General features: G+C 39.6%; 1 protein-coding gene across 1 annotated transcript in view; it reads right to left on the reverse strand.

The window, feature by feature from the left end:
* The window catches only part of MBOAT1 (membrane bound O-acyltransferase domain containing 1), a 51299-nt gene that overhangs the window by 17640 nt on the left and 20467 nt on the right, over positions 1-13192 (reverse strand). The window contains exons 5-8 of the mRNA XM_070747378.1: positions 9034-9089; positions 5142-5196; positions 3260-3443; positions 2808-3000 (exon numbers count right to left, since the gene is read on the reverse strand). Of these exons, the coding sequence (XP_070603479.1) occupies positions 2808-3000; positions 3260-3443; positions 5142-5196; positions 9034-9089 (488 nt within the window). The remainder of the gene's footprint in view (positions 1-2807; positions 3001-3259; positions 3444-5141; positions 5197-9033; positions 9090-13192) is intronic.

A 13192-nucleotide genomic window follows, 5' to 3' on the forward strand; every position in this document is an offset into this window, starting at 1 on the left:
TGTGATATGGTGATAGGACAGGAATCTTTTCCCTCCTTGAGACTATCTATCTGATCTTCTCAGAAACACTATTTTGGGAAAGGGGAGGAGGGGAGAAGTAGGCAGAAGTCACCTCCCTTTCTTTGAAGAAGTTATCCAGGAAACGGAAGTAAACCATATCATTAAAATTCTTAGAGCTGCAAGCATTCTCTAAAAGATGTTTCACTTTCTTCTCAGCCCATCTCATACATAGAAACATAGAAACATAGAAACATAGAAACATAGAAGAATGACGGCAGAAAAAGACCTCATGGTCCATCTAGTCATACTATTTCCTGTATTTTATCTTACAATGGATATATGTTTATCCCAGGCATGTTTATATTCAGTTACTGTGGATTTACCAACCACATCTGCTGGAAGTTTGTTCCAAGGATCTACTACTCTTTCAGTGAAATAATATTTTCTCACGTTGCTTTTGATCTTTCCCCCAACTAACTTCATATTGTGTCCCCTTGTTCTTGTGTTCACTTTCCTATTAAAAAGACTTCCCTCCTGAACCTTATTTAACCCTTTAACGTATTTAAATGTTTCGATCATGTCCCCCCTTTCCCTTCTGTCCTCCAGACTATACAGATTGAGTCCCTTAAGTCTTTCCTGATACGATTTATGCTTAAGACCTTCCACCATTCTTGTAGCCCGTCTTTGGACCCGTTCAATTTTGTCAATATCTTTTTGTAGGTGAGGTCTCCAGAACTGAACACAGTATTCCAAATGTGGTCTCACCAGCGCTCTATATAAGGGGATCACAATCTCCCTCTTCCTGCTTGTTATACCTCTAGCTATGCAGCCAAGCATCCTACTTGCTTTTCCTACTGCCCAACCACACTGCTCACCCATTTTGAGACTGTCAGAAATCACTACCCCTAAATTCTTCTCTTCTGAAGTATTTGCTAACACAGAACTGCCAATGCAATACTCAGATTGAGGATTCCTTTTCCCCAAGTGCATTATTTTACATTTGCAAACATTAAACTGCAGTTTCCATTGCTTTGACCATTTATCTAGTAAAGCTAAATCATTTACCATATTACAGACCCCTCCAGGAATATCAACCCCATTGCACACTTTAGAGTCATTGGCAAATAGGCCACTTGCTAACATGCAGCTAAGCATGCCCTGAAATCAGGTATTTTCATTACTAAAATGAGGCTTTCTGGATAGCTTCTATCCTGAGCGAGAATCGGTTAGCATTAGAATCAGCGTATATTGCATAATTTGTGGCAGGATCTGGGGGTCTACCATGGCTAAACTGTCCTGGTCCTGGAAAGTGTGGACCAGCCTTTGCTAACCTGATGAACTTGAGCATTTAGATTTTAATTCCTATAACAAGTACAACCATTATAAGATTGTGGGATTTGATTCAACATATTGGGAAGATACTAATCTTAATGTTAGTATCACTAACACTAATTAATTAACTTATCCAGGCTTCATGCTCTGGGGAATCCAGAGCATGATACCATGGTCTTTTGAGACTGAAGGATGCCAATGCAATGCTATATTTATGGATGTTGATAAATTTAATAATTAATTTAATAGAGGGACATGGTGGCTCAGTGGCTAAGACGCTGAGCTTGTTGATCGAAAAGTCGGCAGTTCAGCGGTTTGAATCCCTAGTGCTTGTCCCAGCTTCTGCCAATCTAGCAGTTTGAAAGCACGTAAAAAAAAGCAAGTAGAAAAATAGGGACCTATGGGTTCTAATTAACCATGATGCCAGTCCACTTCCTTCCACACGTGGCAAAAAAACAAAGCCGAAAAACAGATGGTGAACACATGCACAGTGCCAAAACTCAGCTTTTGCACATGCTCAGATAGGGGAAAAAAAATTAATTTTTTTTTTAAGTCCATGTCACCGACCAATCCGGTTTGGTGATGTTATTGTGACGTCACCAGTGGGTCGCTACTGGTTCGCGCAAACCGGTCCAAACCAGGAAGAACCCACCCCTGGTGGGAAGGTAACAGAGTTCTGTGCGCCTTTGCTGTTTAGTCATGCTGGCCATATGAACATGAAGACGTCTTTTGACAGCACTGGCTTTTTGGCTTTGAAAAAGAGATAAACACCAACCCCTAGAGTCAGAAACGACTAGCATATATCCAGCACAAAATAAATAATTCTAAATAAAAATATTACCAGATGTTTAACGCATATATATATATATATATGAGTTTTAGCTTATCTGATATCTCTGATACTTATTCGGACTGGGAAATAGATGTGCATTTATAATTAGAAAAGTCATAATTTTTCTTCAGAAATAATGTGCTTAATGTCAAGTGTATAATACAGCAATATTCCCTGGTTTTGAGTCACGTTTATGCCTTAATGGATAAAATGAATACATTCACATTAAGTACAGGTGGTCCTCAAATTACAACAGTTCATTTAATGATCGTTCAAAGTTACAACGGCACTAAAAGATACCCATTTTCACACCTATGACCGTTGTAACATCCGACATGGTCAGATGATCAAAATTTAGATGCTTGGCAACTGACTCGTATTTATGATGGCCGCCATGTCCCGGGGTCATGTGATCCCCTTTTGTAACCTCCTGCCGAGCAAAGTCAATGGGGAAGCCAGATTACTAACTTAACCTGCAAGGATTCACTCAACAAATGTGGCAACAGAAGGCAAAAAAAATGGGACAGAATTCGCTTAGCAACTGTCTCACTTAGCAACAGAAAGTTTGGGGCTCAATTGTGGTCATAAGTTGAGGACTACCTGTGTAAGAATGCCCTGAAAAACAATCCTAAACAAGCATTACCAAGTGACCAGGCAAAGTAGTATTTGGGCTTTGAGGCTTGCATGACCACATAGAGAAAGCCAAGCCTTGTCAAGAATGAAGATTGGTTCATAAATTGATCGTCAACAATGTAAGTGGCTGGGAAGGTCTTGGTAAGCGTCAAGAACACCACCATAGATAGGAGCGTGATACCAAGTTTCTGCAGGATAGCTCCCTACAAAGGAAAGAGATTAAAATATCAGTAAGATTACATCTGAGAGAATAAAGCCTTTAAAACAAAAACTAAGTGTTTTAAGAAATGAACTACTGAAAGTATGACTTATTGTCCGCACTTTCTAATATTGAAAAAAAAAAAGGTATTTTCTTCTGGATTATTAGTCTTAAAAATGATACGGTCTCCGGCTGTATTGCCTCTTAACAGTCACATTGTCAAAACAATTTCAGTATTTCAGAATTAGAATTTTGTGGCTTACCACTGGAGAAGGATCAGGGAATGTATCACAACTCCTCGATTTCCAGCTGACCTTTATTAACTTCACCTGCACGTGTCTCCCTTCAATGAAATCTATATAATCCTTAAAATTGCTGCATGGGCCAGCCATAATGCTCATGAAGTTGAGATGATAGCTCAGATACTCCAATAAGGAAGGCCTTGTCCTGTCAAAACAAACATTTTGGGAGGGAAAAGCAATTATTAAATTTTCAATAAATGGCAGGTTTTTTTAAACAGAGTTTAAAGTCTGAGGAAGAAAAACTAGTGAAACATATAATAAATTTACAAGACACAATTCTTTGGAGGACATTGTCAAGTGAAAATTATCCTTTAGCCGTAATGGCGAACTTATGGTACGTATGCCACAGGTGGCACGTGGAGCCATATTGGAGGGCACACGAGACTTTGCCATGTTTCAGCTCCAGCACGTGCAGCTGATTTTCAGCCTTGGGAAAGGCTGTTTTGTCCTCTGGATGCTTCAGACAAGCTTCCCTGACGCCCCAGAGGCCAAAAAACCCCTCCCCCAATGGGCAAACCAGAGGTTCGGAAAAATGCATCTCCAGTTTGCCATTGTGCTGTTTTTTGCACTCCGAAGGATTCAGAGAAGCTTCTTGAAGCCCCGGAGTGCAAAAAACAGCACAATGGGCAAACTGGAAGTGTTTTTTTTCCAAACTTCCGGTTTGCCGTTGTGCTGTTTTTTACACTCCGGAGGGTTCAGGGAAGCTTCTTGAAGCCCTGGAGTGCAAAAAAAGCACAATGGGCAAACCGGAAGTGCGTTATCCAAACTTCCAGCTTGCCCGTTGTTTTTTTGCACTCCAGACCTTCGGGAAGCTTCCCTGAACCCTTTGGAGTGCAAAAAAAAAGCACAATGGCAAACCGGAAGTGCGTTTTTCCAAACATCCAGTTTGCCCATTTGGCCATTTTTTTCCCACCTACCAGGTTTCAAAAAGGCCTATGTGCATGCGCGGGGGGCAGTGCAGGGAGGGGTGTGCATGCATGGGGGGGAGGGAAGGATGTGGGCAAGTGCATGCATGCTAGCACACTCACACACACACATACACACCTTTTTGCACGTGAACCAAAAAAGTTTGCCATCACTGTTCTATGGTGACATTTGGAGATTGAATATTTCATGAATAAAACAATTTGTGCAGTCAAGAGACCACATCCACGAGGTTATCTGATTAGGCAATTACATAGATATCTGTATAATACCTATATTCAAATATTTTCAATTGCATGTGCAATTTCTATTATCTCTGTCTACCATTTCACTTTTGCTAGAATGCATCTGGAATATTGCAAAAAATCAAGAAACAAGGTAATTCAAATGAGTGCAAGTTTAATCCATGCACTCTCTACAAGAATCTGAACTACTAGCGACCGAGGCAAATTGTAGATAAGAATCAATGGAATTCAAGGTGGGCTGGACTTAGATCTCTTGTGGATACGAAGGGACTCCAAACTTATGACAGGCTTGACCCTTCCTTTGGGCTCAACCTGGTCATCTCCTACAATTTGTTTAAATAAGATGCATGATGCATATATAGAAAAATACATCTAGAAATCTTATAATACATGATACTTGGTTTAGATATTTGTCTGTGGATCATAATAGTAATGGGGAAAAAAATCAAGTCAAAATCAATCCTATTCTTTATATATTTAGATCATGGAAAAGAGTCATAATACAGAGAAATATTTACAGATAATAGGTCTCAAGAATATAATATAATTATTCCAGAATTTAAAAGTGCAAGGATAATTATTTACATTACATTAATAGAAAGAGTGTAAAAGCATCTAAGATAAGCCATGTATTAGATTTTTTTAAATTGTTCACTGCCACTGTGTTTTCTTACTTTATAGCAAGCTGCTTCTGTTCAGAAGTTAAATCTTCAGCTTTTTTACCTATTCCTATCAAAAAGACATAACAATTAAACTTTGCAAAAGAGAGACAATTATAGACAATAAAATACAATTCAATAGATGCTGCATCTAACTTTTATTGTCTGAGTGCTTCAAAAAGGGGATCTGGGTTGTAGAAACTATTTTAGAGATTCCTAGAAATTACATTGTCTTATACATTAAGAAATACTTGACATATACATTTATTATAAATTTATATTAAATGAACTTATAGTTCCTCAGATTAGGAACTGTAGCCAGCATGGACTCCAGTTATCCCAACAATCTTCTTATCAGACTCTAATCTGGTAAAGAAATACAGCTCTTAGTAGCATGTGTGTTTTTCTACCAAAGGTGCTAGGCACGGCCAGGGATCTTTGTTTAGAAGAATAAATCCAGTAGGTGAACGTTAGCTAGAAACTTACCAACAGTAAAGCTAGACAATATTACACATTAATGTAATAAAATAATAAAAAGCAATTTTACTGTTCCTATAAAATGAGATGAGATTAACTCCAGAATTTTATATGAACATACAGTGGTACCTCATCTTACGAACGCCTCTTCTAACGAACTTTTCGAGATACGAACCTGGTGTTTAAGATTTTTTTGCCTCTTCTTCCGAACTATTTTCACCTTACAAACCCAAGCCGCTGCTGCTGGGATGAAGGGGTTTCTTTCCCCCCCCCTTTTTTGAAGAAAGAAAAGGGAGGGGCGGCTTGGAGGAGGAAAGAGTTTGCATTTTAAAAAGTAGGAGAACAGCGTGCTTGCACAGGCACTGAAAGGGTGTCTTTTGAAGAAAGAAAAGGGAGGGGCGCCCCCCTTGCCTTTCTTCTTTCCCACTCACCCTTTAGCCTAGCCTTGCTTCTTCCACCCTCCCCCTTTAGCTGCTCCTCCCTGCCCTCTGTTCGCCTCCCTTCTAAAGTTTGGGATTTTCCTGAAGGATTTGCACCCATTATTTGCTTTTACATTGATTCCTATGGGAAACATTGTTTCGTCTTACAAACTTTTCACCTTACGAACCTCCTCCTGGAACCAATTAAGTTCGTATCATGAGGTACCACTGTATTTAAAAAAAGTCTCATTGCATTGACTTCTAAGCAAAAATAGGAGCATGGGAAAAAATGTGTGATGTAAACAGAATATTTGATTCTTATTTGGATTCTTATTTGTCTGGTCCATCAATGTCCTCAGGCATTCAGAAGTTAGAATTGGTTTCCCCCCAAAAAAATACGTTAAGCAGAAAACCAAGTCTATCAGGAAATCAAGAAATTGAGAAGTCCAAGACCCTCCATATAATTATCAACAAAACTGTATCAATGTGATAATGTTGTCTCCCAGGAGCCAGTCTTGATCTGAGAGAAATTTTTAATTTTTAGTCTTTTTTTTTTTAAGTTAGACTCAATCTAATTATATTAAGTAATTTTGGATGAGCCAAAAAGTTTACATTGTATACCACTAATATGACACTGAAGAGAAAACATGATTTAAATCCTCCTCCCAGGCCCCCTCCAAGAAGGTTGACTCAATCTTCCAGCCTTCCAAGGTCGTTAAATGAGAACCCAGATTGTTGGGGGCCACATGCTGACTCTGTAAACTGCTTAGAGAGGACTGTAAAGCACTCTGAAGCGGTATATAAGTCTAAGTGCTATTTGTATCTAAATGTTCTCATTTATTCCAGTCTCTTTCCTTGTAACAAAGATAAGGCAGAACACAATGTTTCAAAATACTGTTAAGAGAATGTTAAGCTTACAAATTTTCATTTGTATAAAACAAATATTGGTACTTCTGCTGTCAAGGGGAAAATGAAATTGATAACTATTTATGTAGAAAGGGTCTATGCAGCTTTTAAAAACTTCCATAACTAATAAAATCATATACCATATTTTTTGGAGTATAAGATACACCTTTTTATCCCCCAAAAGAGGGTGAAAACCTAGGTGCGTTTTATACAATGAATGCCGTCCCACCCACCCAAACCCTTTGGCCTCTGCCTCCCAGCAATTTACCTCCTTGTAGCAAACAGCAGAGCCTATTAAGCCAAGGAACTCATTATCAGCTTCCTGACTCTCAGTTGATTGAGGCTGCAAGGCAAACTAGGAGCTAAAACGAAAGTGAAACTAAAATGCAGCTTTAGCTGGAAGGAGAGGCAGACGCAGAATTTTGTTTTCTTGTGCTAATCAGCTGCTTAATCTGGATGCAAGGAGATTAAGTTTTTTAAAGACTGATTTATTATTGTTCTAGACCAGTGTTTCCCAACCTTGGCAACTTGAAGATATATGGACTTCAACGAATGCTAGACAACTTAACAAAATGATGGGTTTTTAAAAAATAATTGCTTGATCAGAAGAGACACAGTGTTATTCTATCTTCTTTTAAATAATAGAGAATAATGTATGCTTCCAGAAAGCCACATCAGTTTTAAAGATCTGTAAAATTATAATCTGAAATGTAAGTGTCCTGTTTTAGTATTAAGATAAGGCAGCTGAGTTAAACCCTAGTCTTGTTTGGAGTAGATCTATGTAAATAATTGGGAGGAGTTAGTGTGATTACACTTTCTGCCATTAATATACAGTGATCCCTCGATTATCGCGAGGGTTCCGTTCCAAGACCCCTCGCGATAATCGATTTTTTGCTATGTAGGGTTGCGGAAGTAAAAACACCATCTGCGCATGCATGCCCTTTTTTTCATGGCCGCGCATGCGCAGATGGTGGAGTTTGCGTGGGCGGCGGGGAAGACCCAGGGAAGGTTCCTTCGGCCGCCCAGCAGCTGATCTGCTCGGTAGCGCAGCAGCAGCGAGCAGACGAAGATCGGGGTTTCCCCTTTGCGTGGGCGGCGGGGAAACCCCGATCTTCGTCTGCTCGCTGCTGCTGCGACCGCCCAGCAGCTGATCTGCTCGGTAGCGCAGCAGCAGCGAGCAGACGAAGATCGGGGTTTCCCCGCCGCCCACGTAAAGGGGAAACCCCGATTCGGCTCCTCGCTGCTGCTGCGCTACCGAGCAGATCAGCTGCTGGGCGGCCGAAGGAACCTTCCCTGGGTCTTCCTCGCTGATGCCCCCACTCGCCCGCCCGCCCGCCAGCAAGAGGGGGAGAGATAGAGAAAGAGAGAGAAGGAAAGAAAGAGATGAGAGAGGGAGGAAGAGAGTGTGAGAGAGGAAGAAGCAAGATAGAGAAAGAGAGAGAGAAAGAAAGATGAGAAAGGAAGGAAGAGAGTGACGTCATCGGGTGGGAAAAATCGCGATATAGCGTTTCGTGAAGAACGAGATTGCAAAAATCGAGGGATCACTGTACTCCCATAATGTACATTTCTCCTTCTCTTTCCTTCTCTTATACTCCGATGCGCCTTATGCTCTAAAAACTGCAGTAATTGATTATTGAATCTACTGTTTGTTTGACAATTATATCTTTTCCTCCAGGAGTTATATGGGGTACGCCAAAGTCATTCAGATAGTTTCCATGGTTGAGGTTTGACTAGGAATTTGAGCTCCTGAGTCCTTGTGAGTCATTAGCTACCACACTTTTTTAAAAAAAATATTGCCATAAATATGACTCAGTCCATCAAAACAATTGAGGATGCAATTTCTGACATCTTTCTTATGATTTATATAGATTATTTGTAATGTTTTTTAAAAAAACAGAACAAATAAGGGTTAAATAAGCAAAACTGTCCATAGACTTCCGGGTTTTTAAAATTATTATTACCAAACCCTAATTGTAACAAGATGATTTCAAGATCTTGGCAGAGACAACACTTCACTGACTACTTTTTCCCCAAAGGCTGCCAATGTCTATTTACAGAATTTTACACAGAAGATGGAAAATGGGAAAATAATCTTCCTTCCTTACCATCATGAACCTGGAATGCAAGAGTTGTGATCTTTTGAGTGACAATCATCAATGGGCTGTAATAAAAGGCAGAAAGATAGCATTTTGCGTGCTTAAATATGTTTGCATTTTTTACCTTAATATATTCTTACAATTTAAACAATCTGCAGATCAAATATTTTTGGACCAATTCTCATCAGACACAGATAACATGGCAAAGACCATGCATTATAAGAATTATTAAAGTCCAGAGTAGCCAGAAATGATCACAATGCCTCCTGTGATCACCACTTAATATATATACAGATTGTGTTCACACAGCACAAGAAGATATAATTTGTTTAAGCCTGGGTTATTGACTAAGCTACAATGATTTGTATTCATATAACCAGAATAAATCATAGTTAACAAAATACAAGAGATGGATTCACCCAATGTAGTAAAGCAAAACTGAACCAGCTCAACTATGTTTAACAGCTTGTGTGAGCACAGCTATACAGAATCATTTATATCACGACAATCATCACATACTAGGCTTCATATTTGTCTGAAAAAGTGAAACTTGCATCTTCCCTGTTCAGAACTGATATTTGATATGGGTTTGAAATGCACAAGCTGCAATATTAATTGGGAATCTATCATTTTATGCACAAAGACTTTCCTTCCATAACAAACTGTTCTGCCGGCGTGTTTCAACCGCCCGTAATTACAGGGTAATTAGTCCACAAAGACACACACCACACGATAGAAGGAAAACCCAAAAGTCTTTATCAACAGAAAAACAGAAACAGTTCCCTTTTTAAATGTCAAAGGGATTTTCTGGTACACACAAGGCACAGGTTAAATGCAACCCAAATGCTCACCCACTAACTGGGAATTTGAGTCCAATTCTAAAGTCCAGAAAGTCCACACACAATCTTGAACAGCAAAAACCACGATCTTGACGAAACTATGAATCAAATAAACTGCCATGAGGCTAAAACAGCAGACTGCTCTTTTATCTGTAGCATTAATTACAGCAGCCCCATCCAACCACAGGTGGTCTCATTTTCTCTTGTAACAATCCTTCAGTTGTTGTCTCCTATGCATCACTCTACACATGCATGGATGTGTCATACATTCTTGTTCCGAATCCAGGGATGATAAGATCATTGATCTCCTCCTGGGCTGTCTGCCAAACTCCCCTCTTCCAAGTCACCCCCACCTTCTTCTTCTTCCGAAGAAACTTCACTCCCTGACTCTCTCGGCAATAAAACAGGCCTATGACATGTTGATGTTTCCCCTGCATCCACCTCCATATTCCTTGGGGCAGGAGCTGGGCCAGAGCCAACCACAACAACAAACATACATACAACTGCAATGATAGTTCAACGGTAGCAAAAGACCTTTATACTGTACATCAGGATTCACCCATTGAAATGGGAAACTTACAAGGCTACCGTGAAGACTGTTTAGAAGTTACAAGCTGCATACAATGTGTGTATTTGCTATATGGCAAGGAGGGCAAACGACTAAATAATATCTTGTTGTTTGGTTGATAACGTTAATTGCATAACTTAATATAAAGGTATACTTTATATAATTTTAAAGGGTTATATTTTAATGCATGCTCTTTCTTGCTTTAGGAAATTTGTTCTGAACAATAACATTGCACAATGGTGGCAAAACTACAAGACTGTCTATCTGAAACAGCTGTTCAGCAATAGGTTGATTACATTCCCTTGTCAGCACATTCATTTGATCAATTACTTCTGTGTTTAAATGCACAGTTTACAAGTCAAGCCAATTTTGTAGCAAATTCATTACAAGTTGATCTCCAGGTACACATAGTTCAAATGACATTATACCTTCCCAAATGTGTATGTGTGTAGTATATAATTAACAAGCACTGTAGTTTGCTTTGCAGAGAAACATTGTAATGAACTTAATCTGTGCACTTTCAGCTAAACACCAGAATTTAAATGACAGCCAAGATATTAGTTTAACTTAGAGGTTTAATTCTCTATGTCAGTGATTCCTAACTTTATTTTCTCACCTGTGAGAACAATATTTTGTGAAGAAAGACGTCACCCTAACAGAACCTAACACTGAGTAGGGTGATCACTTACCATTTCCTGTACTTTTTCTACTACTAGAAACAGTGAGTTTCAAAAATTAGTAGCAGAATAATAAATGCCAAATAATTCTAACTCAAACTCAGCAGCTAAGAGAATCAGCCAATTCTCCATGCATATACACACACATGCTCTTTAAGATGAATTACAATTAGAGTATTGTTAGTTTTTAGTCCTTGACTCATTTCAGTGATTGTCTGTGGGTCTTATTGTGGTAATCTGTGTTCAGCAGTGATGACACAAGGGGGGAAAAACTCTCCCTGTGACTAATATCTTGACATGCATATGCAGTAATACCTTGCCATCCTGAGGGAAGGAATTGAAACAATCTGTGTCCAGGATGTCAAGGCTGAGAAGATACTTGCAAACCCCTCACATCTTGAAGGCAATCTGTTTCAACTTCTCCTTCAGGATGGCGCTATAGGGCATTGCATGCCAAGAGAACCAAACACCCGGACACTTGACTGCAAAAAATACGACTTCAGCAACAGAGTAATCAACGCCTGGAATGCACTACCTGATTCTGTGGTTTCTACTCCTAACCCCAAAACCTTTAAGAGTTGTTAACCTAATCCTTCGCAGCTTCTTCTCTGGTAATTTTGAACTGCTAGCAAGAGCTTACAAAACATTTGTCGGACCAATCCTAGAATACAGCTCGCCTGTATGGAACCCACATTGCATATCTGACATCAACACAATTGAGAGAGTCCAGAAATATTTCACAAGAAGAGTCCTTCGTTCCTCTTCTCACAACAAAATACCTTACTCCACCAGACTTGAAATTCTTGGTTTAGACAACTTACAATTCCATCATCTCCGTTCCGACTTAATTATAGTTCATAAAATCATATACCAAAATGTCCTACCTGTTAACGACTACTTCACCTTCAACCGCAACAACACACGAGCACGAAATCGATTTAAACTAAATGTCAACCGCTCCAAACTTGACTGCAAAAACTACGAGTTCAGCAACAGAGTAATCAACGCCTGGAATGCACTACCTGATTCTGTGGTTTCTACTCCTAACCCCAAAACCTTTAACCTTAGACTATCTACAATTGATCTCTCCTCCTTTCTAAGAGGTCTGAAAGGGGCGTGCATAAGCACACCACTGTGCCTACCGTCCCTGTCCTATTGTCTACTTTTTATCATTACTTATCTAACGTTTTATATGTACAAATTATCACCCTATAATTGTTTGACAAATAAATAAATAAAATAAAATAAATAAAAATAAATGTCATCATGCTACTGAACATCTAATTCTCACAATTCTATCTAATACGTGTACGTATATCAACCCATATAGTATGTCTGTATTACTATTATTTATTCATTTATTATCTTATTATTTTCTCTGTTGCCTTGCAAATACACCCAATGTTTCTTCACCAAAGACAAATTCCTTGTGTGTCTAATCACACTTGGCCAAATCAAGGATTCAAGGCCTTGTGGCTGGCTGGTGTGGCTAAGGGATATGGGGCTGTAGGATGCTTGTGATGGCACTTCAGACAGCACTAGCCCATAAGTAGACACCCTGGAACAATGGCAATGGGTTGAAATTGCTGAAGGGTAGCACCACCCACAAGTGCTGCCTCAGGACTTACACCAAAGCAAGCCCCTCACTCCTTAATGTCTGCCACAGCGGACCGAATGTCTCTCCTTGTGGCCTACCTGGGACTTCTAACTTTTCCTACATTGTGGTCATGCAAGGTCCTCACTTAGCAACATGCACAGTTCTAGGATTACCACAGCAACGGGAATTGCCACACTTTCAGTTGCTAAGCAATGTGGTCACATGAGATTGCAGTTTATGGCCCCATCACTTAACAATGGAAATCCTGGTCCTTATTGCGGTTGTACCCCAAGGACTACCTGTAAATGAAGCTTGGATGAGAATACAGGCAGTCCGTGAGTGACGATCATTCATCCGGTGACTGGAGTTATAGCAGTGCTGAACAAATACTAACTATGAAGTGCTACCCACAGTCACATGATCAATATTTGGGTGCTTTACAGCCCAGCATTTATGACTGCAAGGACTCTTCTAGTCCACCAACTTG

This window comes from Erythrolamprus reginae, chromosome 3, assembly GCF_031021105.1.
Source record: "Erythrolamprus reginae isolate rEryReg1 chromosome 3, rEryReg1.hap1, whole genome shotgun sequence".
Classification (NCBI taxonomy): domain Eukaryota; kingdom Metazoa; phylum Chordata; class Lepidosauria; order Squamata; family Dipsadidae; genus Erythrolamprus; species Erythrolamprus reginae.